This window comes from Onychomys torridus, chromosome 4 (assembly GCF_903995425.1).
Source record: "Onychomys torridus chromosome 4, mOncTor1.1, whole genome shotgun sequence".
Lineage (NCBI taxonomy): Eukaryota > Metazoa > Chordata > Mammalia > Rodentia > Cricetidae > Onychomys > Onychomys torridus.
Genome location: NC_050446.1, coordinates 46,804,906 through 46,831,907, shown reverse-complemented (window position 1 = coordinate 46,831,907; position 27,002 = coordinate 46,804,906). Strand labels below are relative to the sequence as shown.

Below are 27,002 nucleotides of genomic sequence, written 5' to 3'. Positions count from 1 at the left end.
GTTATCTAACCTCTAAAACTCCATTCTTGCCGGGCGGTGGTGGCGCACGCCTTTAATCCCAGCACTCAGGAGGCAGAGGCAGGTGGATCTCTGTAAGTTTGAGGCCAGCCTGGTCTACAAAGCTAGTCCAGGAGAGGATCCAAAGCTACAGAGAAACCCTGTCTCGAAAAAACAAAACAAAACAAAACCAAAAAAAAAACTCCATTCTTGCATTAAATACTCAGAATAACACAGAATCTTCTGACACACTAAGATATCTGTGGTGTCAACTCAGTAACAGAGGGAGCCTACTCTGGAGAACCCAGCAAACTCAACACAGACTGTTTGCCAATATCAAAGTAGAGTCTACATATTTTAATGGAGAAAAGGTACTTTAAATCATTTTTTCTGAAAAATCCTTTTGATAAATGATAAAATGAAACTTTCAATGCATTTTTTTTAAGACACTTATCTAAAATCTTAGCCAAAAATAACTTCTAACTTTTCTAAGTAAAATGAAAAAATGGTCATGGGTGATACTGGAAAGACATGTATAGAAATCTAAAAGCACTGTTTCATTATGCAGCAAACACTAGCCCTAAGAGTTCTACTTAACTAATTAATGCACGCTTTCTTAAAAAATTAAAAATTATCTGTACACAGTCAACAGAGATCTATATACAGAATATACTTAGTTTAATTTTTTTATTTTTCAAATGAAGGAAAAAAATTATACATTTTCTTTATTTCTAATTATATAACACCTATGCCTATAATTTTATAAATGTTTATTTATTTGGGCAATATTCTATAGGTATGATTATCTGATCTTTTACCTCTTATACAGTTTAAATCATTAAAAATTAAAAATCCCAGATTCTAATGTATGTATATGTGTGTGTACATGTGTCTGTACAAACATACATACCCACATATTCTCATTCATTCTCATTCTCTCTCTCTCTCTCTCTCTCTCTCTCTCTCTCTCTCTCTGTCTCTGTCTCTGTCTCTGTCTCTGTCTCTCTCCATAGTATATTTCATGCAATTTTTAGAATTCAATGAGATAAATCAGTTTTGTGACAGAACACCCCCAAAATGAAACAAATTATGGGTAACAGAAAAATGGAAGATGTTTCAAGTTTCTAAAGAACCCACATACACATTCTTCTGTCAAGTTCCTCCAGGAGGTAAAAATCAGGGAAAGCTGCTCTGAAGTAAGGTCACTGGCTCCACGGCACTGTTTGTCATTCCGGAGGCTCACTTAGTCTACTACATAATTCCTATAGCCACCATACTTCTTATTCTACAGAAGCTATAACAAATACTATACTCTGAAACTGAAGAGAACAAACATTTTCCACAGAGAAGTATAACTACTTCTTAATTTTTCAATTTGGAATTCAAATACATGTAATCATAACTTATCCTCACACATTAAAAAATTTATAAACACATGTTGCTTTTTAAGTGGTGCTTTTAAATAAATATTATCATTTAGCATTTTGATTTGAAAATTATGAAAATAAATTACAATCTAAGTCAGCCTAATCAAACTACTACTATACCTTGTAAAGCAGAGTGAATAGCACAATGTGTAAAGTTTTACAGTGCAGAAGTCTCATGAGACCTTTATAGCTGGGGTGGAGTGATGTCCTTTTCTTATAAGGAGGCCAGGGATTGCCAGGAAATTTTCCACTCTGTTTTAAACTGTAAGAAAAAAAAAAAATCAAAAATACATGATAGACTCAAATTTAAACTACTGTATAAACTGATTTATAGGCATCAATTTCTGTCACATTTTCTAAACATTACTAATTAATCATAAATATTTTAAAAGGTCAGACATTTATTCACTATACAATGAACATTATTTTTTCCTTTCCTATTGGATAAAAATTAATTTAAAAAAAAAAAGGCTAGGCTAAAAACTAGAGAGATGAATTTAAAGAAAGACCACAGTAAAATATTCAGCAAAGCAATTTCCTCTTCTAACACTTGACAAAATGAGTAATCTGAAAGCATTCCCACTACTAACAACTGGAAAGCAGATGAAAAGAAGCATAGTCTTCTGATCCCATACTGAGCCAGCCCTAAAAGAGAAAGTGTACTAGAGGTGTCAGGAAAAACAGGATTACCAATACACTAATACTAATACTGAGGGCTACTGAGATGGCTCACAAGGTACAGGCACTTGCCCCCAAGCCTAATGACCAAAGTTCAATCTGCTGACCCCAGATAGTAGAAGAGAACTGACTCCTACAAAGTGTCCTCTAATCTCCTCCCCTGTGGCCACACACTAAACAAATGCAATTTAACAAAGGCAGTCTTGGAGCAGTAAGTCTACTGCGCTCTGTTTAAAAGGTGCTGGGCTCACACAAGGCCCAGACATGGAAATAAGATCCCTCTATTGCTGAGACCTACAAAGTGTCTCATCTAAATGAGGAGAACAACTCGCAAGAAGAAGTAAGTTTATCTGTATCTGAACGGAAGACAGGAGGCTATCAGGAAGACAGTAATTGCAATCCTTTACGAAAATAATCACAGGCTCAAAGCACAAGAAGCAAAATTCGAGAAAATTACATAGAAAAGTTTACACACCCATGTTGCTCAGAGCTCAAGGGGGAAAAAAAGGAAGAGTTTTAACAAAACTATTAAAAAGCCCAGGTCTACAACACACAACAATTAGGTGAACTTAATACATTTATAAAGATTTATACAAATCGTTAAATAATGCAGGATGCCCTGCTCAACCCTCAGGACCACACAAAGCCAGGCACAGAGGAGTACACTTGTTCCCACGGCACTTGTGGGATGGAGGCAGGAGGATCAGATGGTCAAGATCATCCTCAGCTACATGGTGAGTCTGAAGCTAGCTTAAGCTATCTGAAATTCTATATTTAAGACAGAAAGAAATGGAGGTACAGGGAGCAAGATGGTTTGGTGGATAGAAGCACACAAGCACCTAGCATGTACCAGCCTATGCCCACATTCAGACTACACTAATTTAACTGAAGGAATAGTGCTAAATAAGAAATAATGTTTTTTCTTCGAGCATGAGGAACTGAGTTTGAATACCTAGCACCCATAAAAGCCAGACATGGCTGTGTTTGCCTGTAACCAAAGCCCTGGGGATGGAAAAAGGGGGATCCTCAGGGGTCCTTATCAAGATCCAGCCTAGCTGAAACCAAGAGCTTCCAGTTCAGTGAGAGACTAGTTCAGTCTTAAGGTAGTAAGACAAGTAGTGATTAAGAATTTAAATTTTAATGTCTGGGGGGTGCTCACCAACCTAAGACAGAGCGCCTGTGTGGCCTGGACAGGTGTCTCCATGATGGTTAAGTTGACCTGCTGACATCCCACACAACCTAAGTCAGAAGCTCATTTTTTAGTAAAAGGGTGGGGACCTATAGGGCCTTGGCCCCGTTTTGGGTAACTATTGCCTTGCTTGCTGACCTTGACCTTGATATCCTCCCTATGCTAATTCCTTGAGAGATTCCACCCTCCTGAATGCTTAATGGAAGTTCCTTGTCTGCGTATCCTGCATATTGGGCATTAACAGCTTAGATGCAAGATTGTAAAACATCAGAAACGAACTTCAGCCTTCAGGGGTTCTCCCATTGTGCTGTATTTAAGACCTCCTCCCTCCTTCAATAAACAGCATTCAGCATTCAAAAAATAAATAAATAAATAAATAAATAAGACCAGGAGGTGGTGGTACATGCCTTTAATCCCAGCACTAGGGAGGCAGAGGCAGTCGGATCTCTGTGAGTTTGAGGCCAGCCTGGCCTCCAGAGCGAGTTCCAGGAAAGGCGCAAACCTACACAGAGAAACCGTGTCTCAAAAAACCAAAATTAATAAATAATTTAAAAAAAAAAAGAATTTAAATTTTAAAAAAAGCTAAACATTACACAGCAAATTTCAAAAATTACAGAGCCAACACATGCAAATATTTTTAAATAATGATAAATTAAAAAATCAAAGGTTTGTTAAAAATTGTAACAGAATATATTTAGAATTTAAAGTATAAATAATATAAACTAAAAAAGAAAAAAATAGTGAGCTAAAACCAAACAATACTTGGGAAGAAAACTTATGGTCTTAAAAAGGCATATTTTTTAAAAATCAAAACTAAATATCCAAGAAAGGATAACAAAGAAAAGCCAAACTAGTTGAAAAGAGATGATAAAAGGAAAGAGAATGGAATAGAAAAAAGGGAAAGAAAAGAAACAAGAAAATCAAAAGTTAGTTCTGAGTCCTTCTGTGGTATAATGCTTTTCTACACTGATTTAATAAAAATGTTGATTGGCCAGTAGCCAGGCAGGAATATAGATGGATAAGCAGACAAAGAGAATTCTGAGAAGAAGAAGGCTGAGTGAGGAGGTGCCAGCCTGCTGTCCAGGGAGCAGCATCTAATGGCACACAGGTAAAGCCACAGAAAATGTGGCAACATATGGATTAACAGAAATGGGCTGAGTTTAAGTGTAAGAGCTAGTCAATAGGAAGCTTGAGCTAAAAGCCGGGCAGTTTTAGTTAATATAAGCCTCTATATGTTTATTTGGGTCAGAGCAACTGCAGGACCAGTGGGTAAGAGAGATTTGTTCTGACTGCACACCAGGTGGGACACAGAAAGTGGCACCCAACGTGGGGCACGAACCCATGAACCAAGAATTAAGATTCCCATGCTTTACCTACTGAGCTAGCTGGGCTTTTACTGCCTTGCTGTTCTGCCCTCTCATTGGCTCTTAGCCCAGCTACCTCACTTCTTTGTCACTGCCTGTCTGTACAGACCTCCAGGTCTCTATGGTTGGTACTGGGATTAAAGTCGTGTATCACCACGCTTGGCTCTGTTCCCTAGTGTGAGCCTGAACACACAGAGACTCTGCCTGCTAAATGATAGGATTAAAGGCATGTGCTACCACTGACTGACTTTTGTGTTTACTTAAACTAGCTTGTTATTTCCTCTGAGCTCCAGGCAAACTTTATTTATTAATATACAAATAAAATATCACCACATTTCAGCACAAATAAAATATCACCACAGGGTTCAGTTATGGCTCAGCAGGTAAAGCCACTTATTGTCAAATCTGAAGACCAGAGTGCATTCCCTAGACCAGGTGAAGGCAAAAGGAAAAAAAACAACAACAGCAGCAACAACTGCACGAGGTTGTTTTCTGACTTCCATACATGCAAATGTGCACCCACCTATGGTGATATTTTATTTGTACTGAAATGTGATTTTATTTGTATGTTAATAAAGTTGCCTTGGGGCCAGAGCAAGCCAGAACAGAAGCTGGGCAGTAATGGTGCATGCCTTTAATCCCAGCACTTGGGAGGCAGAGCTAGGTGGATCTCTGTGTGTTCAAGGATACAGCCAGCATAGCGACACACGCCTTTAATCTCAATACCAACCATAGAAGACCTGGAGGTCTGTACAGACAGGCAGTAATGATGAGGTCATGCGGTTGGGTTTACAACCAATAAGAAAGCAGAACAGGAAGTCTATAAAAAAGGACATGACACAGGAAGTAGGCCTCTTGCAGAGTGGAAAGACAGCAACAGCAGTGAAGGGTAAGGTTTTCAGCTTGCAGCTATTGCTCTGACCTCTTGGCTTTTAACTCTGCAATTGGCTCTGTGTTTCTTATTTAACAAGACAGTTACATCTACACACACACACACACACACACACACACACACACACACACAGTAAGTAAATTTCAAAAATTTGCATAAACTTGGACCATTATCTCACAGCACACATAAAAATTAACACAAACCAGATCAAAGACTCAATGTGAAAGTCAAAACTATAAAATTCTTAGAGGAAAGCATAGATTTAAATCTTTTTTAAAAAAATTATTATGTATACAGTGTTCTGTCTGCATGTATGCCTGCATGACAAAAGAGGGCACCAGATCTCATTATGGATGGTTGTGAGCCACCATGTGGTTCCTGGGAATTGAACTGAGTCCTCTGGAAGAACAGCCAGTGTTCTTAACTAATGAGCCATCTCTCCAGCCCAGGTTTAAATCTTTGTAACATTGGATCAAGCAACAGTTATGACATTAAAAGAAAGCCTCAGGAGCAAAAGAAAAACAATGTAATAGAACTCATCAAAATTTAAAACAAAAAAAACTCTTAACTAAGTGGAAAATCACTTACAGGAGAGTAAGAAATAACTCCAAATCATGTATTTGCTAAGTCTAGTATTGAAAATATATAGAGATTCCTTAGGAGTCAATAAAAGAGGGCTGGAAAGATGGTGCATGGTTAAGAATGAGTGCTGCTCCTGTGGAGAGTTTGTTTTCCAGCACCCATGTCCAGTGGCTTACAATTGCCTGAGCTCCAGAGGATGTGACATCCTCTTCTGGCCTCCAAGGGCACCTGCACTCACGTGCACTGGCTGCTCTTGCAGATGACCTGGGTTCAATTCCCAGCACCCACATGGCAGCTTACCAGGAGATCCAGCACCTTCTTCTGGCATTCACAGAATCCAGGCATACATGAAGTGCACTTATATACATGCAGGCAAAAACTCATACACATACACATACAATAAAAATAAAAAGTCTTTTTAAAAACTAAATACAACAATTCTCAAAGTCTATCCAAAATGTCTATTTAAAAACTAGACAATAAGAGCTAGAGAGAGGACCTAGCAGTTAATGAGACCAGAGTTTGTTTCCCAGCACCCACATCAGATGTTCAGAACCACCTGTAATTCCAGCCCTAAGGGACTCAACATCTCTCAAGTACACATACCCCACACACATCCACATAACTAAAAGCAAAATAATTTTGTGAAGTAGAGACTAACAAGATAGTTCAATAAGTAAAAGCACTACCTGACACAGGTCTAGTGACCTGAGTTCCGTCCATGTAACCCACATAAAGATGGAAAGAGAGAACCAACTTACAAAGTTGTCCTCTGATCTCCACACTTCATGGCATGCACACATCTATACAGACATCATACACACAAATATAATAAATTTTTAATTAGAAATTTTAAATATACAATGACACTATCAGTATCTGCTATATCAATAATAACAGGCAAGACAGTAAAAGCTAAAATAAATAAGGATGGAGTTTTGCCCTCACCACTGCAAAAGAATTCTGCTGGAAGGATTCCTCTCTACTGAGGATAAAACACCAAGCACAGTAAAAGGTATGAAGACAGAATATTAAAGTTATGATTTGAATTTGATTCAAAGCCACTAAGCATTGTGTCTTAGTTTGAGTTTTTATTGGTATGAAAAGACACCATGACCACAGCAACTCTAATAGATGAAAACATTTCATTGAGGAGGCTCGCTTACAATTTCAGAGATTCAGTCCATTATCATCAAGGCAGGGATCGTGGTAGCATGCAGGTAGATGTGGTGCTGGAGCTGAGAGTCCTACATCTTGACTCAGAGGCAACAGGAAGTTGACTCAATATCACACTGAGGGAAGCTTGAGCAAAAGAAACCTCAAAGCCCACCCCCACGATGACATACTTCCTCCAAGGCCACAACCCCTAATAGTGCCATTCACTTTGAGCGCCATTTTCTTTCAAACCACCACACCTTGTCTTCCTCCCATTGGTTCTCAAACTAATGAGAGCAAGGCCATTACCTTTGCAGCAATATTGAAGCAACTTCTCAGAGAAGGCTAACCTAAACATCCAGACATAAGGCTTCTTAACAAACCTACCTACAATACAGTCTATGAAAACTCTTATTCACACACATCCAGAATTATCAGAACCTGAGGAATGCCCATGACCTCAAATCTAGAGATGGAACAATAGGTAACATATCTCAGGGGTAAGAAATACTGGGAGGGAGGGGGTTAAATAAAGATCATTAACACAGCATCAAAATGAGTCGTACTATGAGCGCATGCACAGGAGAGCTCAATGGGTACAATATATGTTGTATAAGCATGAGAACCCACATACAAACCAGGAGTGGTGGAACATTCTTGGAACTCCAGCACTAGGGGGCAGAGACAGGCAGATCCCAGGTATTAATATTCTGTCCCTTCCCCCTTGAAATCCCACCGCCTGGGGCTGTCCTGCATCCTCAAATAAAGGAATAATCCCTCCCCCTCCTCTTTCTCTTCCGCTCTCTCTCCATTCCCACGAGGTGCACACATCTCCGCTTCTTTCTCTTCTCTTTCTTCCTGTGTCCTATCCTTCCCTTCACTTCTCTATGGTAATAAACTCTCCACGTAGATGCAACGCCTGGGTGTGAATGACCACTTGCCACCGACCCTAATGCATCTATCCAGCCAGCTGGGGGTTGCCTACTTGTGCAAATTCATAACGGGAGGGGCTCACTGGGCAACAAAACTGTCAGCTTTAAATTCAGTGAGATATCCTATCTCAAAAAATAAGCTGGAGAAATGACTAAGGAAAACAACTTAATGTCAACCTCTGACCTCCAGATATGCCTACATGGGTGAGCACATCTACACACTCACATGGAGGGTGGGGGCAGGAACCAAAAAGGTAAATGGAGGAATGTGGAAAGACAAAGAATGAAATAGAAAAGGAAAAAATAATTGTTTAAAAACAGCTTTGGAAATATGATTTTATTTGATTGTACAAAGTAGTTATCAATAAAACATTCCTTAGACCTAAACAGCTAATGACAGAACATTGATTAGAAGACACATTATTCCTCCAAAGTTCTAAGTCAGTTTGTGCCAACAGGTTTCACTGCGCTTATAACTGTGACACTAGAATCAAGATAATCAGGTTGTAGAGATCAGGTGTCAGCAGCAACTCTAATAGTCTTTAGGGAAAGCCAAACTCCCTGGAAGACAAGACTGTGCCTAGTTGAGAACTTTTGCTCTAAAAAAAATAAACTGCTCACAACTATATGAAAAGTTGGCCTGATGATGTATTCCTTTAACCCCAGCACTCTGGAGGTAAGGATCTCTGATTTTGAGGTCAACTTGTTCTACATAGTAAGACCCTGTCAAGAGAGAGAGAGAGAGAGAGAGAGAGAGAGAGAGAGAGAGAGAGAGAAAGTAAAGAGATAACTATTTTCCTATCACAGTACCCAGCATGTGACAATAGATACATACTACAAAATAAAATTTCTCCCTTCCAAACTGTTTATGAAATAATTTTTAACGACTTATTTATTCTGATTGTATGTGCATTGGTGTCTTGTCTGCATGTACATCTGTATTAGAGTGTCAGATCCGCTGGAACTGGAGTTATAAACAGTTGTGAACTGCCATATAAGTGCTGGGATTGAACCCAGGTCCTCTGGAAGAACATCCAGTGTTTGAACCACTGAGCCATCTCTCCAGCCCCAATGTGAAGTTAATAATCTATAATTAATAGATCTTTCAAAGCTTTAAAATTTTTTCAGCCCAATCATAGTATAAATTCCTATTAGTTACAAATAGAGGCTATTAAATTTATTTATATACTTACTTCTTATATATTCAAAATGACTAACACCCACAACAACTCAAAAAGTCATAACAACTTAAAACAACAGTACTTATCGAGTCAATTTGTAGATTTTCCAAGCAAATGTTTCCTCTCATCAATTTTGCATCCTTCAATTTCTTTTTTTGTTTTTTGTTTTTTTGGTTTTTTTTTTTTTGAGACAGGGTTCTCTGTGTAACAGTCCTGGCTATCATGGAACTTGCTTTGTAGATCAGGCTAGCGTGAAACTTACTGAGATTTGCCTGCCTCTGCCTCCCAAGTGCTGGAATTAAAGGCATGCACCACCACCACCACCACCACCCCCCGGCTTACCTTTCAATTTTTTTTCTTTTTTGATTTGGTTTGCTTGTTCTTTGAGACAGAATCCCATATAGTCCTGGCTGTCCTTGAACTGGCTATGTAGACAAGGCTGGCCTTAAACTCACAGAGTTCTGCCTTCCTCAGCCTCCTGAGTGATAGGATTAAGGTTGTGTGCAATCATGCCTGGCATGTTCCAATTTTTCAACATCAACTATTCAATTGTACTTATCCAACAAATACTTACTAGGCGAATGTCTACTAGGAGACGGTACTGAGCTGCCATAGATCCTGAGATATGTAAGAAATATAAAAGAAAAACATCTTCCCTCAAGGAGCTAAGTAAATAAATGCCTACAGGCAAACAAACTGGAACAAAAGGATGTCAAATATGAAAAGGCAGTGGCCAAGTAAACAGAGACAGGAAAACCTCAAACTTTCACCTCCAAGATTCTAGAGAAAGACATAAAGATGTTGAAGGCTGAGTTAAGTTCCTTTTTGTTGTTTCAGGGAATTTTGTTTTGTTTGGGCTAAGTTTGTTTTTTTCAAGTATTGCCTATGATCGAGGCTAAAGTGAACATTTATCTAGTAAAAATCTTGGCAGAAGTTTCAACTGCACCTAACATATATAATTATACATTAACAGTTACTTGAATATTATCTGAATAAAGACTTTCTCAAGACCAATTTCTTTTTCAAGACAGTTTCTCTGTGTAGTCCTGGAAATTGCTCTGTAGACCAGGCTGACCTCAAACTTAGAGAGATCCACCTGCCTCTGCCTCCTGAGCGTTGGGACCACCACCCACCCGAAATTTTTTTCTGTAATCAATGTTTTATAATTATTTTTACATATAAATAAGTAAAATTCACTTTGCTTTGACTAGTTACTCAACTGTCAAGCACAGCAATATTTTCACACTTTATGTAGATATCCACTGTCTCCAATGTCACACTATTTTATCTTTATACCTGTGTCTCCTCTACTGGTTCAAAAGTAGAGCAACACAAAATCAAACTTCAAAATTGATTGATCAAATAGTAGCTAGGTTTTTCTTTTTTCCACTTAGAAATCACGTTTTATAAAAATTTATTTAATTAAGTAAACATAAAATTTTGTGTTTGTTGTTTTATTTTGGGGAACAAGCTCTCACTGTACAGCCCAGGCTGGCCTTGAACTCAAGATACTTCTAGAGTGCTGGTATTACAGGCATGACTTACTACATCCAGCTTTATATCAAATTTTTATAATGACTTTGAGAAAATAAATCTCAGCTAAATTGTTTTGTAAGAACCTTTAGATGGAATTTTCTCTTAGATTAAATATATTTTAATGAGGCCATATCATGTGTTACAATTGAAACTTTTCTATAGAAACACAAATTATTCCATAATAAAATTAATCAACTTATCAGACTTACAATGCTGTGTATCTGTCCATTGCAGACTGCACATCTCTGCGGTAAACTGTTCGAAGAATGACCATGACTGGGTCAAACTCCTGATCCCAGACTTCAGCTATTAGACAAAAGGAAGCAGAAACAGAAAGTTGACTTCTTAGGAATAAACCAAATTCAAATTACTTATTATATTCATTGAGAACATTTTAAATTCAAAATTGGAAGTTAACTTAATTAATTTGCCTTAACGAGAGCTTGAAGCTGTGATTACTTTTACTAAGTTAAAAGCCATAATTTAAACCTTAGGAATGTCTTCTTGGGTTCTACAAGCCTCAGCAAGCAAAAGGTTTATAATGTAACAATGCCCCACTATAAAGGTTAGATCATTATGTTGGATTTAAGTATTTTTTTCTTATTTTCTTGGTAAGGTGCATATTAGAAAGAATAAATACCTTTTTAAATGATTCAACTATAAAATTATGCAAACTAAATTAAAAATGTACTGATCTGCTGATTTGCAAGGTCACTTTATAAATTGTGGTTTTCTACCCCTCAATTAAAAATTAATCATGATTCTCCTTCCCTTCTGTATAATTAAGAGTCACTATCCTATATAATGTGTATACAATTGGTGACGCATAGGATGGTACTAAGTATTAAGTGTATATATACCATTTTCTTTTAATACTTATATCATTATTTTCAACATGTAAATTTCATACTTAATGTGTAACTATAAGATACAAATAAAACTTATCACTTTATTAATAATCATGTTAGGATAAAGTAACACTAAAAAAATTAACTCACTGAGGGGAAAAATAGTAAAATCTTAAGGATGTAATCTTACAGATGATTTTAGATGGGACAAATGTCTAAAAGGTGGCCTGAGAGGCTAGATAGGTCTTCCAGAGAGCCTGGGGTTCAATTCCTAACAACCACATGATTACTCACAAACACTTATAACTCTAGTTCCAGAAGATCTTATGCCATCTTCTGACCTCCACCTGGCACACATATGTGGTACACATATATACATGGCAGGCAAACACTCATAAAATTGTTATAAAAATTAAAAAATATGTCACAAGCCAGTCAGTGGTAACACGTCTTTAATCCCAGCACTTGGGAGGCAGAGGCAGGTGGATCTCTATGAGTTCTAGGCCAGCCTGGTCTGAGTTCCAAGACTGTCAGAGCTACACAGAGAAACCTCATCTTGAAAAAACAAAAAAATGAAAATAAATAAATAAATAATAGAATGTCATATGTGGTGGCTCACACCTTTAATCATAGCATTCATGAGGCAGAGGCAGATGATCTATGTGGGTTCGAGGCCAATGAAGTCTACATAGGAAGTTCCAGGCCAGGGTTACATAGTGAGATCCTGCCTCAAAAAAAAAAAAAAAAAAAAAAAAAACAGTAACTGGTCAGCCCTGAAATAATATATACAAGTAACACTGGGTAGACTAAGCAATTTGTATTTATATATTTTGAGAGAGAGAGAGAGAGAGAGAAGCAATTAAGAAGAAGAGGCCAACTGGGCGGTGGTGGCGCACGCCATTAACCCCAGCACTCGGGAGGCAGAGAAGGCAGGTGGATCTTTGTGAGTTCGAGGCCAGCTAGGGCTACAGAGTGAGACCCAGGAAAGGTGCAAAGCTACACAGAGAAACCCTGTCTCGAAAAACCAAAAAAAAAAAAAAAAGAACCAAAGGCCATGAATTTGAGTGAGAGCAAAAAAAGAGGAAACATGGGAAGAAAAAGAAAGGGAGAAATGTTGATTATAGTCCCCAGTGTACCTTGAATTTTAGTGTGCATAACAACCATCCAAAGAGCTTATTTATCAAGCAGTTCCCAGATTTTGCCCAGAAAGATTCTGATGAGAGCAGAGAGGGAATGAGGCATGAGTGAGTATTTGGAGGCATCCTACAGGTGAGCCTGGTAGACTCTGTTAAGCATCGCATCAGACAGGAACTCCTACATTCCTAAGTCCATCTGGATTTCAGAAACAGTGTGTTCTTTCCATAATAAAGACACACTCTGCTTTCCCTTTAGTGGAACCATATTCCACCCGACACTCGATTACTCTTTCTGCTTATGAATACCCCAGGAAATAACATGTAAGGCTTTGCTTCTGTCCTTTGCTAACTGTAGTACATGCTGTATGTAACTTCAAAATGCACACTAGACTTCCCTTTAGAAAATAATGTTGAGGGCTAGAGAAACAGTTCAGAGACTAAGAGCACTGGCTGCTCTTACAGGACTCGGGTTCAATTCCCAGCACCCACATGGCAGCTCACAACTGTCTGTAACTGTTCCAGGGCATCTGACACTCTTACACCAATGCACATAAAATAAAGTTAAATAATTTTAAAAGAAAATAATGTTGAAGAAGTCAAGGAGCACAAACTTCAACCCCTTCAAATTTTTGCTGTGAAAACTAAAGTTTTTTCTATTAAGACCCCTCTGTCGATCAAAATTTCACCAATTTCTCACTCTTGTCAATCAAATAATCTATAATTGTAGAAGGAAAACCTTAGAAAGCCAATCACTTAAGGAAAAGGCTTCTATGAATTTAAACATACTATGCTGTAAATGCCATCAGCATCCTATACAGACTTTAAACTGTCTCAGGTTAAATATTAGATAGTGTGGGGCAGTGGTAGCGCACGCCTTTAATCCCAGCACTCGGGAGGCAGAGGCAGGTGGATCTCTGTGAGTTTGAGGCCAGCCTGGTCTACAGAGCTAGTCCAGGACAGGCTCCAAAGCTACTGAGAAACCTTGTCTCGAAAAAATAAAATAAAATAAAATAAATTAGATAGTGAGCATTGTGGGAAATGCCTTTAATCCCAGCACACGGGAGAGAGAGTAGATCTCTGTGAGTTTGGGGCCAGTCCAGTGGACACAGAAACGTCCAGGTCAGCCAAGGTTACATAGTAAGACCTTGTCTTTAAAAAAATTCAACAAAATAAATGAATAAATGATGAAACTGCTTCAAATCGAATTAAGAAAGATGCCTTCCTTCTTTTATAATTTATGGTTCATTCATGGTCAGTGGTCACTTACAGAATGAACTAGAGGTTCCTAGTTACAGTTGTTTTTGTAATTTAGTCATTTTAGAAAGCCATAATGTAACAGAAATACTTTCTGTTGTTGTTTGAGACAGAGTCTCTTAATTTATGTAGCCCTGGTTATTCTGGAACTAGTTACATAGACTAGGCCGGCCTAGAACTCATAGAGATCCACCAGCCTGCCTCTGCCTCCTAAATAGAAGTAATAGCACAGTTTAATAGGAAAAAAAAAAAAAAAAACATAAGAAATTTGGCAGAATACCACCAAAACTGGATTAATATAAGACAAATATTTTTAGGGGTAAAGTTAGTAAAACACTGGTTTTAGAGTACAGGATCTGAGTTGTATCCAAGAATACACAGGAAAAGGGATGGTGGCAGGCACTTATAATCCCAGAGCTGAGAGGTGGAGGCAGGCAAATCTCTGGGTCTATCTGGCCAACAATTAGCCTATTAAACAAGCTCCAGTTTCAGTGAAAGAACTGTTGCAAAGAACAAGGTGGATGACATCTGAGGAATAAACAATACATTCAAAGGTGACTTCTGGCTCTGGGATATGCACACCCACACAAACACACATGCACACTAAATAAATAAATACATAGATAAGCATTTTCTTTCAGTGTACACAGGAAAGAATACATTTATATATGTAAAACATACCTTTGGGAGTATACATGCCCTGTTGCATAGAGCCTCCAGGTTCAAAAACAGGAGCCTTAAAATCAGCTACAGCAGATAAAACTGATTCAAAGCTATAACTTCCAGGAATAATGCCACTTTTCGGGTTGGGATTTTCTGGGATATGATGTATGTGTCAAGAAAAAAAAAACAATATTAACAACTAGAGCAAGCTTCAAAGTCTGCAAATTACTCATTTCTAATTCATTTTACCAAAATAGAAAATGACTGGCAGTAATGTACAAAGCTGGCCACAAGAGGGCCACATAAGTCAGCATGAACTTTACTGAGTTGTCTTTTTCAATCACTGAAATCTAGGATCCAGTTAAAAAACCAAATGATGAAGTAGTCCTAAGTATACTTTCCCCCAAATTAAAAAAAAAAAAAAAAAAAAAAAGAGAGAGAGAGAGAGAGAGAGAGGAAAACAAGTTTAATTATCTTCATTTTCATCAATGCATATGCTGCACTCTTCAGAAACCCACAAAGCGGGGCAATGGCAGCACACACACGTTTAATCCCAACACTAGGAAGGCACAGGCAGGCAGATCTCAGTGAGTTTGAGGCCAGCCTGATCTACAGAGTGAGTCCCAGGACAGCCAGAGCTGTTACACAGAGAAACCCTGTCTCAAAAAACCTACTACTGAATCATCAGTTCTATACCAAGGACCATGCTTCCAGTACTTAGAGGGCAATCCATAACCTTGAAAATTCTTTAAGACTCAATTCTAACAAAAATCTTTGGAATGTTTAAAGGCCCGGTAGTGGCAATTTTAAGGACTCTCTCTAGCTCTGTGCATTCCAGGTTGGCTACATAAGAAAAGAAGACATAGGTACCGTTTACAAAATGTCCACCTTCCACTCCCTAATGCTGTTTTAGAGGATTAGGTCCTATGTGTCCAGAACTCAGTCCTGAGGTCAACCTGAAGTCTAAGAAAATCTTCCCAACAGACAGTAAAGGTGACAAATGCATACCGCCTGCCCTGAACATATTCTTCAGCAAACAACTGAGACTTGTCTTTTTCTGCACATTTTCAAGTCTAAGGAAAAAACATCCTTAAACACCGAGATATCTTAATCCATAACAGTAATTTTTACCATAAGCACAAAATTGCCTTTTAAAGGATATGAGGTCAAGCAAAGAGCTGTGCGTCCTGTCATTCATACACAGCTGGGCTACCATTTCTGCCCTGAGAATCTCATCATCAGACATTCCTAAAATTATTAAAGACAGAATTAGTCAATATAGAGATGGGTTATAAAGAATTCACCACAAATTTTATTATGATGTTCTACAAAATGTGAAATGCCTTAAGTTAAAGAGTAAAAACTGCAAGGCCCAAATTGAACTGCAGTTTCACAACCTTAATATTGTAGTTCTTATAAGCAAAGAATTTTTTAAAGATTATTCTAAATTGTATTAATTGTACAAGTCAAGATTTTAAAGGTATGTTTAAATGTATGCACATCCTTTTTCTTTCTCCATAAAGCAGATACTAACAGGAATAGGGAAAGAGAAAGAACAAGGAGTTAGCATCACGACTTATGGTTTACCCAAGTGTAAACGAAGACTCAGAAGAATCACAAGGAAGGTGAGTGCACCCTCCAGCATCGAGCGCTCATGCTCCACATCAAGTACTGTGTTGTGGTGTTGTGAAGCCATGGTCAGCAAGTCCACCACCTTAAATCTGTAAGAAGAGATATTACATTTTAGAGAAGAGAAGAAAATTAAGTTAAATCCCAGATACTTCCTAATATATATCTTATGCTTACCTTTCAAAGACAGACGATATAAAGTAATCTGGGTCAAGTCGGGAAGCACAGACCTTTAAAAACATGGGGAAAGCTTTATTTCTCACATTCAGTTTTGATTCTTATACTAGTCATGTTTTTAAATTTTCTATATCTTCTTCTATAAGCTGTGTGCCACACAAAACCAGGAAAAGCACCAAGACAAGTAAAAGATATTAAGGATAGCTGGGGATATCAAATTCCTAACAGTATAAAATTCATTTAGGAGCACAGCCCCACACAAGCATCCGCCCACTTCACCTAACTCACGTACAAATGCAGTATTTCCCAACCCCTCAATGAATCTAGGGCTTCATGCAGCACAAGTAGGTACAGTCCTATGCGGCAAAGCCTGCCAGAACCATTTCAATTCCTTCCTCCATTCTATCTTGCCTTTTCTACAGAAACCCTCAAAACGGTGTTTGCCTGGGCTTTCTGCTGCCTCCTGACTACATCGAGGCACTTCTATAGCACAACATCTGGCTAACGAGCTGACTCACCTGTAATAAGTAAATATCGGGATCAATCATGGAGTTGCAGAAATGAGACTGGACATAGGTCATGGCTTGTCCTTTGATTTGCAGACCATTTCTTACCCACATGTTGCTGTGGATTTCAGCAAGACTAGCCTAATAAAAAGTAAATTAGAAAATAGGTCATCTAAATTTAATAAAATTATATTGTATTAAGTAAGCATTTAAAATATTTTCACTTAATCATAGTATGAGCTTAGCATTCTGTCCACCATTATTCAGTTTACATACACCTTTTTTGTTTGTTTGTTTGTTTGTTTGTTTTGCTTTTGTTTTTAGGACAGGGTCTCATGATATAGCCCAGGCTGACCACAAATTCACTATGCTCCTCAGGTTGGCCTCTGTTCCACTATGTAGGTTTATTTTTAAATATCCAAACTAATGACAGTATTTTATACAGCTCTCATCTTTGAAGTTTAAGAACGAGCTAGTTTTCCACTATGGATACATTTATAATAACTTCACTGAAATCTTTTTGAGAAACCAGTGCTTATTTTTCTTTCAACCCCTGCCCTGCAAAATATATTATATATATAAAAAATGCTTAAAGACATAAGCATAAAACAAATCTAGCTGGTCCAAGTCCATGAATATACTATACATTTTAGTTCAATCTAACTCAACTTTCAATCTAAAAAAAAATCTTGTAAGTAACTGGAACTAAAAATCAAAAATTAGATTAGAACTTACTCTATTAGAATTTAATTCTTCATGTCCAGCATCAACTAAACTAAAGGAGGATGAGATAACCAAGCAATCCCATTCAAGCTGTTTTAGAAGCCTGAATACATACTTGAATTTGGAGTGGGTGAACCATTAGTTTCATTAACATCTCCTGATCCGGTAAAAGAGAATCCAAATCTAATTCTTGACATTTCACAGCCTAGAAATCCATGAGCAAAAAGTTAGTAATTCAATATTCTCCCCCAAATTATAAATAATACCAAGAAAAGAATTCGTTAATGACAGGCTCACCTTACTTAAAAACATAGCATAATAACGGTGTAGTGGCAGGTGAAAGGTGACTTGGTTAGGAGCTGGCTGGAGTAGACAAAATTCACAAATCAATGTTTAACACAAGTTCCAAGATTTTAAACATTGTACATTGTCCTACCTACACTAATTCATACACTGTTTTTTAATCAACACTTAAAATCTTAGAAGTATAGCTTTGAAAAGAACAACATCAATAGGAACTTCTGAAGTTTCAAATACCAAACTAGAGTAAGTTCTTTGGTGTTAAAATGTACATTTAAACTCCTCACTATATATGTAGCTATAAAACACAGACAGATGCAGACATATCTATATCCCTATCTACATTCCTACTGCTAGGTTAACCCTGGAGAGAAAGGAACTCCTTACACCCAATTCTTGCTTTCTAAACACTCCACTAGAAATCGTCAGATAGCCTTACAAATACTGACTCCGGGAAGGGAATAGGGAAACTATATATACAATAAGCATAAACCATCTGATGGGACATAAGCATGCATGTACTCAAAAATGATGGATAAACAAAACATAGAAACCAACTTGAAGGGGCTCTCACTTGCATCGAATTCAATATACCTATCTGAGACAATCTGAACATCAAACAGAATATAGCACTCTGAGTAAAATAGAAACTATGAACCATCATCATATAAAAGTCAGTCAGTGAACTGAAAACTGAATAAGAACACAGAAATACTTGCAGCTTCAAGGTGTGTCCTCACAAAAATATCTTACTAATTACAGTGAGAAAGAGAACAACTTTATGCTGAAGAAGCCCAGCAGGCATCACACTGAGTAATCAAAGCAAACAAACACATCACAGACCATCAGAGTAAATACAATGAAAGCCTCCAACAATCTTTCTGTGATATTCCTGGAAAATATATATAACCTGAATTTAATCATGAGGCAAACCTAAACTGAGCAACGTTCTACAAGATAACTAATCTACACCTTTCAAAATGCCACTCTCTGGAGAGAAAGAAACACTGAGAAAAGTGTTCCAGAAAGAGATCTGACACATGGTAACAAAATTCCCCAGGTGACTGAACCCCACTATTCTGCTAAGAAGAGTATCAATGAGAGATGGAGAGAGTCAGTCAAGTGTACATGAGGACTGTATTCCAACACCCTAGAGCTCATGTAAAAAAGCCAGGTATCCCCGGGCGGCGGTGGTACACACCTGTAATCCCAGCACTAGGGAGGCAGAGGCAGGTGGATCTCTGTGAGTTCGAGGCCAGCCTGGTCTACATAGCTAGTCCAGGACAGGCTCCAAAACTACAGAGAAACCCTGTCTCGAAAAACAAAAACAAAAACAAAAACAAAAACAAAAAAGCCAGGTATCCAGTTACTTCCTCATAATCCCAGCACTAGGAAGAGAGAGAAAGGCAGATCCTGGGCTAGCCAATCAGGTTGGCCTACTTAGTGAGCTATATGCCAATGAGAGATCTTGTCTCAAAGCTCCTAAGGAATGACACTCAAAGTTGATTGTGTCATCCACAGGCAATGTACGTATGTGTATGTGTGAGACCGCATGCACACACGCGCACATACACACCCCAAAAATAAAATAATATATCAATGAGCAAATACTAAGACATAAATAACTTCTAAGAATTAGATGCTTAGAATACATGAATGATTATAAAGTTGCATTTTGCTTATATAAGTAAACATTCTAACTTATGGTAAGTGCATATTAAGGCTTTGGGTAGAAATGGTGATAGAATCAGTAACTCAGAGATTCCTGAAAAGAAAGTTCATTGTATTCCTAACTTTTCAGTAAATTTTCTGTGTTAAAATATTTTTCAGAAAATGAAACCCCTAACTTTGTACATTAAACTAATTAAGAAGGAGAAGAAGGAGAAGGAGGAAGGGGAGGGGGAGGAGGAGGGAGGAGGAGAGGGAGGAGGAGGAGGAGGAGGAGGAGGAGGAGGAGGAGGAGGAGGAGGAGGAAGCAGAACAATTCACCACCCTTACACACATACACAACAGGGGTCCTACCTGCCCAAGGTTCAGAGCTTAAATTGGGGTTTGGGCAATTGGGGAGCACTTTCTGGTCTTTCTTTCTTCTGTATTCTGTGTGTTCTGAGCTACTTCTAAGAGAAGGAGCTTCTAATAGAAGGAGTGACTTCTTCAATGCCAACAGAGTGTGCCCTGTGCCAGCTCTGTTCATTATTAAGAAAACACACCTTGGTTCCAGCTCTCCATTCTCTATCAAGAACACTGCTCAAATAATAAAGTTGGAATATACTTTTCATTAATTTCTTCTGCCCCATTCACATTTATGCCAACACTTTTACTTCTTCAACTGAAGCTAATTTTCACTCCTGAGAAATGACATATATACACTTAAAACGGAAAAAGTATGCCTCTGTCCTCTAGGAAACAAGCAAATACAATTAAGGTTCTCTGCAATTTCCTAAATGTCAAAGGACTAGCCATCCCTTTTCCACCTGTTCTGTGAAGTCTTTATGATACCAATTCTTCTGCTCTTATCCCATTAAAAGGTACCCATCACTTTCAATGTTAAATGAACTCTAACACTTTTTCCTTAAATGCTTTTATATATGTCAAAACCATCCGTCCCTAGACAGGTTGGAGACGCACTTCAGTAGTACAGCACTTGTTTAGCACACACACAAAGCACTAGCTTCAACCCACACACAGTAAATTCTTAAGCATATACAATAAATACATACACTTACCTCATCTACAAAGTTAATAGCGTCAAACCAATCTTGAAGAGCTTCAAGGCAGTACCTTACAACATTTCGGGTATACTCTTGAGTTTCCTTTAAAAAAAAAAATTAAAAATATTTCATAGTACAAAAACATATATAGTTTCACCATTAAATTACATGTAGTAATAATTATAAGCATTGCATATATAATGGTAAAATGTATATATTTTCAAGATAACCTATATTGTTTCAAGAAACCATTCCTTCATAAACTAAAAGTAGTAACCAACGACAAATATGAAAATTACAGAATACAATGTGCTTCCTTCTATTTATTCTTTAAAGTGAAGCAAAGTTGGCAAATATTTTAAATAAATTAAATGCAGGTTGCATTTCAATGGCTCCCCAAAAATACTATAAATTCTTTACTATTATTACTATTATTCAACAAATACAGAGTCTCTTTGGGTATGATGAAAAAGTACTAGACATAAACACTGGTGATGGTTAAAAAATCACCATCACTGAATTGTTCCCTGAAAATGGTTAAAGAGCAATTTTTAATGGATATTATACACAATAAGAAGGAAGACAGAACATATACATGCTATAATTAGCCTGTTATATCTTGGCTTAAGAAACGGTGTGAGCCACTTGCAGTATGAGAACTGTGAAAAGCAATTACGAAGTTTTTATAATAAAATGGATCCATTCAGTTACATTCTAAGTTAAATGAACATGTAACTCTAAAACAGGCTCTTACCAAAAAAAGAAATATATATGCAAGGACTGGAATAAAAATCTGTTCCCCTCTTTCCTCCATAAGTATGTATAGTTCCCAGGAGATACTGAGAGGTCAGAATTGGAAAGTAAATGGTTCCTTTGGTGGATAATGGCAATGTTCTAGAATTAGTGTAATGTGGTTTGCACAACTGTGAAAATACACTATAAACCACTGAATTGTATAATTTAAAATGGTTAGAACAGCAAATTTTATCTAAATTAAGACAATTATGAAATGTGCTTCAGGAACCAATGTATAACATAAAAGTGCATGAAGCATCAAAGTCAAATGGCTCAACCTCATCAGCTACCTATATAAACCATTCATGCCTTTAAAACCACAGGGCAAATCTCACATTCCTTCCTTCCTTCCTTCCTTCCTTCCCTGAGACAGAGTCGCATGTGTCCCAGGCTGGCCTTGAACTCCTGCACCTCTGCATCACCACACCACACTCCCCATTCAGTCTTCATTTCTCCTTTACCTTGCTCTGCTCCACGTCCTGTCACTTCTTCATGACATTATCATATAGGTCCTCGCCTATTTTGCTGCCACCATCCAGTCCAAACATCACTTATCTGGTCACCTTGCCAACAGTCTCACTCTGTCCCAATCTATCCTGTATAAGATTTATCTTTATAAAAATAGTATCTTACACATTCTGCTCCCCATCTCACACTGAAAAAATTTAATAACACTTACAAGTTAATAATAAATAACCTGTCTTAAACAAACTAATGTGGAAGTTAATTCATGTATAAAGAAACCTTGAAGATCCAGAAGACAGTTCAGTGGGTAGAGGCAACTGCCACCAAGCCTGACCGAGTTCACCCCCAAGGACTCGCATGGTGGGAGAAGAAAACTGATTCCTGATCTTCATACCCACACTGTGGTTCACTCAGACACATACAACATCTCTCCAACAATCAATCAAGAGGTCAATCAATAAATACATAAAGTGTGAAGCAAGTTTTTTATTAAGAAAAAGAAACTCTGAAAATCAAATATGCCATTTTCAGAGTTTGGATAGAGTGTTCCATGAGTGAATATAAGTCTAAACAACAAAGCTTTACCACAGAACTTAGCCAAAGGTACTGAGAACGCTTTTAAAGATGACCTATTAAATCCACTTCTAAACACAGTGTATTTTAACACAGTGTTCAGATGATCCCTTCTCATTCTCCCACCTACATTCCCCACTCTAGTGCACATACTGGTAATTCATCATTTTATAACCTGCCATGAGTTACTTAAATCTTGTCTGAATTTCTCCACTAATGGGCATAACACTACCTACCTCCCAGAAGTCATGAAGATACAAATATATAAATGCTCTACGTCTGTCTAGCACTAGGCCTCCTCATTAGCAAGTAGTTGTATGTGCCAAGAATCAAGGACTCATTGAGCCTGCATTAACCAAATTTGCCACTAGATGGAAGCAATTATACAAAGACAATAAATCACATGAGCCATAATTTTTTAGTACTCAATCCTTTCCTTTTAGATTTTATAATGGAGAATGTAGATACAAAATAGACGCTTAACTTTAAATAGTATTGTTTCTTCTGGTTTCCATTTCTAAAAACCCAGGACTGCTAAAAACAGCTCTGGCCATTCTCACTGAAAAATAAATAAGAGCAATTTGGTAAAGACCACTGGCTCTAAAATCAGAAAGATTTGCTTTCAAATTCTTCTACTTGTAGCTGTGTGACCCAAGAAAGCTGTCTAATCTCTGAAGGGCATGGCTGATACTTCCTAAGAGACGCTCTGAGGGTTGGATGAAAGAGTCTATAGAGGGGCTAGCACAGCAGTTGGTATCATCTTGATGTTCATCAAGAAAATACCTCATCTAGAAACTAGATACTTAATTGAAAAGTCACTCTCAGCTACTAAAAAGATTGCAAAGAAATTCTACAGGCCTATTCTCTCACTGTCTTCTATACCTCTTAGATTAAGGGAATGCTTATATCTAGATAAGCATAATATGTTTCTAGCCTTCAGAATTCAAAAAAATAAACCATTGCTTAGAACCAGTGATTTACCACAGAGATAAATACAAACCCTGCTTCATAATCCAAATTCACCCCAAGCAGAACTGACAAAATAACCTGACACTTTCATCCCCTCGTACCAGTCTACCTGCATGAATCCGAGTTTGTTGGCTTACAAGGCAACTCTTTCGTCTGGGTCTCCTCTTCTCCTTTCTTTCTTTGTGGCTCACGTCTCCCCAGTCTCCCTTCTTGACTTCACCCTACCACCTAGTGATAAATAGCATCTACAGGCCAAAGACTAAAGTTTATAACCTCAGTGCAGATTTCTCTTTTGAGCATGAGACTCACACCAGTTGTCTTTTCACTATTTCCACTTAGACACTTCATAGACATTTCAAACATCTCTAACACAGGCTGGATTCATTCTTCTATTGCTCCTGCCCACCTCTGTACATATTATCTGATAGTCAAGTCTTCTCAACAAAATATACATCACCAAGTCTATTAGTTATGGCTCTAAAATACATCTTGAATATTCAAAATATGTATCTTCAATACGACAATTTTGTGCTTATGTTTATGATCATGTTTATACTCCTATTGTGGCATCTTTTAAATTAACAAATACTTGAATTTGTTTATGGAATAAAATGTGACATTTTGGTGCATGTGCATACAATGAATGATTATATAAAGGCATCAGCTATCAACTCAGATGACTATGTTTTCTATTTTTTAAGATTTTTTAAAATTATTTTTAGTTATGTATAATTATGTCTGCATGTGAGTGCAGGTGCCCTCAAAAGCATCAGATTGCCCTGGAGCTTGAATTACAGACTGTTGTAAGCTGCCTGATATGAGTGGTAGAAATCAAACTCAGATCTTCTAGAAGAGCAGCAAGTGCTCTTAACCACTGATCCCACTAGCCCCCATTAAAAGAAGGAAGAGGAAGCGGAGGAGGAATTCTCTGTTTTCCTAATAATAAGAAAATTTAAAAATCTGTTCTTTTGTGGGCTGGAGAGATGGCTCAGAGGTTAAGAGCACTGACTATTCTTCCAGAGGTCCTGAGTTCAATTCCCAGCAACCACATGGTAGCTCACAACCATCAACAATGAGATCTGGCACCCTCTTCTGGCCTGCAGGCATACATGCTTGTATACATAATAAATAAATAAATCTTAAAAAAAAAAAAAAAGAGTAAGAAAACCTGGTGTGCTATGGAAACTGTAGTTTAAGAAAAAAAATCTATTCTTTTAAAGGATTTGAAATAGTGAGTTGAGATAGGTCTAGCAAGATAGCTCAGCATGTAAAGACGCTTGCCTCCAAGCCTGATGATTGAGTTTGATCTCCAGGCCCCCTGTGGTAAAAGGAGAGGATCAATTCTAGGAAACTGCCCTCTGATCTTCCCATGTGTGCCATAGTATGCGCATGCCAATGTATACTAAATTTAAAAATGAACTAATTTGTCTAATTTTTAAAAAGAAAAATTCACAAATGTTAAAACAAATCCCCCGCAAAAAAGTTTGAAATATACATTTTATTAATGATGATCACCATGCTAAGCTTCAAATCTCAAAAACATCCCTTTGATCAGATTTAAACTTTGTATTCCTTGGTCAAAATCTCCCCTTTTTCCAAAGCTCCTTCACTATCAGTTTCCAGAGACCATCATTCTTCTCCTCACTTCTAGAAGTGCTTTTTAAGAATCATAAGAGAGGCCAGGCAGTGGTGGCGCACACCTTTAATCCCAACACTCGGGAGGCAGAGGCAGGCGGATCTCTGTGAGTTCAAGGCCAGCCTGGTCTACAGAGTGAGTTCCAGGAAAGGCACAAAGCTACACAGAGAACCCCTGTCTCGAAAAACAAAAAACAAAAAACAAACAAAAAAAAGGAATCATAAGAGAAATATCCAAGAAATTGGCTTAACAAAATATCTTAATTTATCTATTCCTTGTTGTGGCGCGCGCTAAACAAGAGCTCTACCACCAGGCTACACCCTCTTATACTTAGTCTTTTATATATAAATCTGATCCCAAACTGTTTTTAAAATCTTCACAGACTTCTCTTTAATTAAACCCAAGATTCTTCAATGTATCGATAAGAACCTGAATTGCAATCTGATCCCTCTCTCTCCAATAAATCATATCTACTCTCTTTAACTAGACACAAACTCCCTATACAAACACTTTCACAAGAGATGGTTTACTCCTATTTACCTCCCCCATGGCCACCACTAACCCACCTTCTTTTATTCTTCACACAGCTGGTTCCTTCATATTCTTTTTTCAGAAACGCCTTCTCTGATTTTCAGATTTAACGTCTCTCCCACAAAAGCAGTGTTACTTTGCCACAGAGCATAGTAACAAAGTAAGTCCATATGTTTACACTGTGTCGGTAAGGATAACAACCATGTCTATCTGGTTCAATACCAACCATACCTACAATGTAGACAGTGTCTAACATAGACCAGCATTTAACAAACCCTTTTGAGTAAACTAGCAAACAAACAGTTCTTAAATGAATGCTACAGCTGAGATTAAACAAGGAACTATGAACACACGGGAATGCTATTTGATGACAGGACATTAATTAAGCCATCAGCTTGAGACTTACAGACTTTTTCAAAAGTTAACTCTAAAATATTCCTCTAGCTAGGATTGCTACTCAGATTCAACTGCATATCAAATCGATCAAAATCTCTCACAATGGGGCTTAAACGTGTATTTTTTTTACTTCCCAGATAACTTTAACTGCATATCAAATCAATCAAAATCTGTGACAGTGGAGCTTAGGCACTTTTTTTTCCTTCACAGATAACTTTCCATGCAAGAGAAGCACTGAGAACAAGAAAAGACAATGAGGCAGTGTTGGGGGTACAGAGGTCCTTGTACTCACAGAGAAGCACTAAGAGAACCAGGAATGTTAATCATGCAGGGAAGTCTCCTCACTGGAGGAGATAAAATCAAATGCCTGCGTTCCATCCAGAAAGCTGAGAGTGGATTTTGTTAACAACCTGGTGATCCCTTTGCTGTCTATGGAGGCAGACCTCACCCCACCTTTTGCTATCAAGGTAGACTTCACCCTAATTCCCCAGAATGGTTATTCCAGATTCTTCCCTCCCTAGGCCATTACCCATCCTTAGGGGAGTTGTTCAATGTACTTTATGGGCTGCTGACCTCTGTGCTATCAGTCAGAGACCACACTAGATTCTAGGCCTTTTAGCTGTAGAACCCACCCTCATGGTCACATGCACTTTGTAAAGAGTTTCTATATAGTCACACCTTAAATTTTATTGTACACCTGGAATTGGACTGATTGTTGCCTGGAAACCTTTTGCTTTTCATTTAAAGCAAATTGTCT

General features: G+C 37.7%; 1 protein-coding gene across 3 annotated transcripts in view; it reads right to left on the bottom strand.

Moving 5' to 3' along the window:
- The window catches only part of Ubr3 (ubiquitin protein ligase E3 component n-recognin 3), a 149,790-nt gene that overhangs the window by 69,553 nt on the left and 53,235 nt on the right, over positions 1–27,002 (bottom strand). For all 3 annotated transcript variants that reach the window (XM_036183531.1, XM_036183533.1, XM_036183532.1), the window contains exons 11-20: positions 20,896–20,982; positions 18,167–18,232; positions 17,985–18,074; positions 17,159–17,287; positions 16,641–16,693; positions 16,422–16,555; positions 15,997–16,082; positions 14,853–14,994; positions 11,143–11,239; positions 1,545–1,686 (exon numbers count right to left, since the gene is read on the bottom strand). In XM_036183531.1, coding sequence (XP_036039424.1) covers positions 1,545–1,686; positions 11,143–11,239; positions 14,853–14,994; positions 15,997–16,082; positions 16,422–16,555; positions 16,641–16,693; positions 17,159–17,287; positions 17,985–18,074; positions 18,167–18,232; positions 20,896–20,982 — 1,026 coding nt within the window. The remainder of the gene's footprint in view (positions 1–1,544; positions 1,687–11,142; positions 11,240–14,852; positions 14,995–15,996; positions 16,083–16,421; positions 16,556–16,640; positions 16,694–17,158; positions 17,288–17,984; positions 18,075–18,166; positions 18,233–20,895; positions 20,983–27,002) is intronic.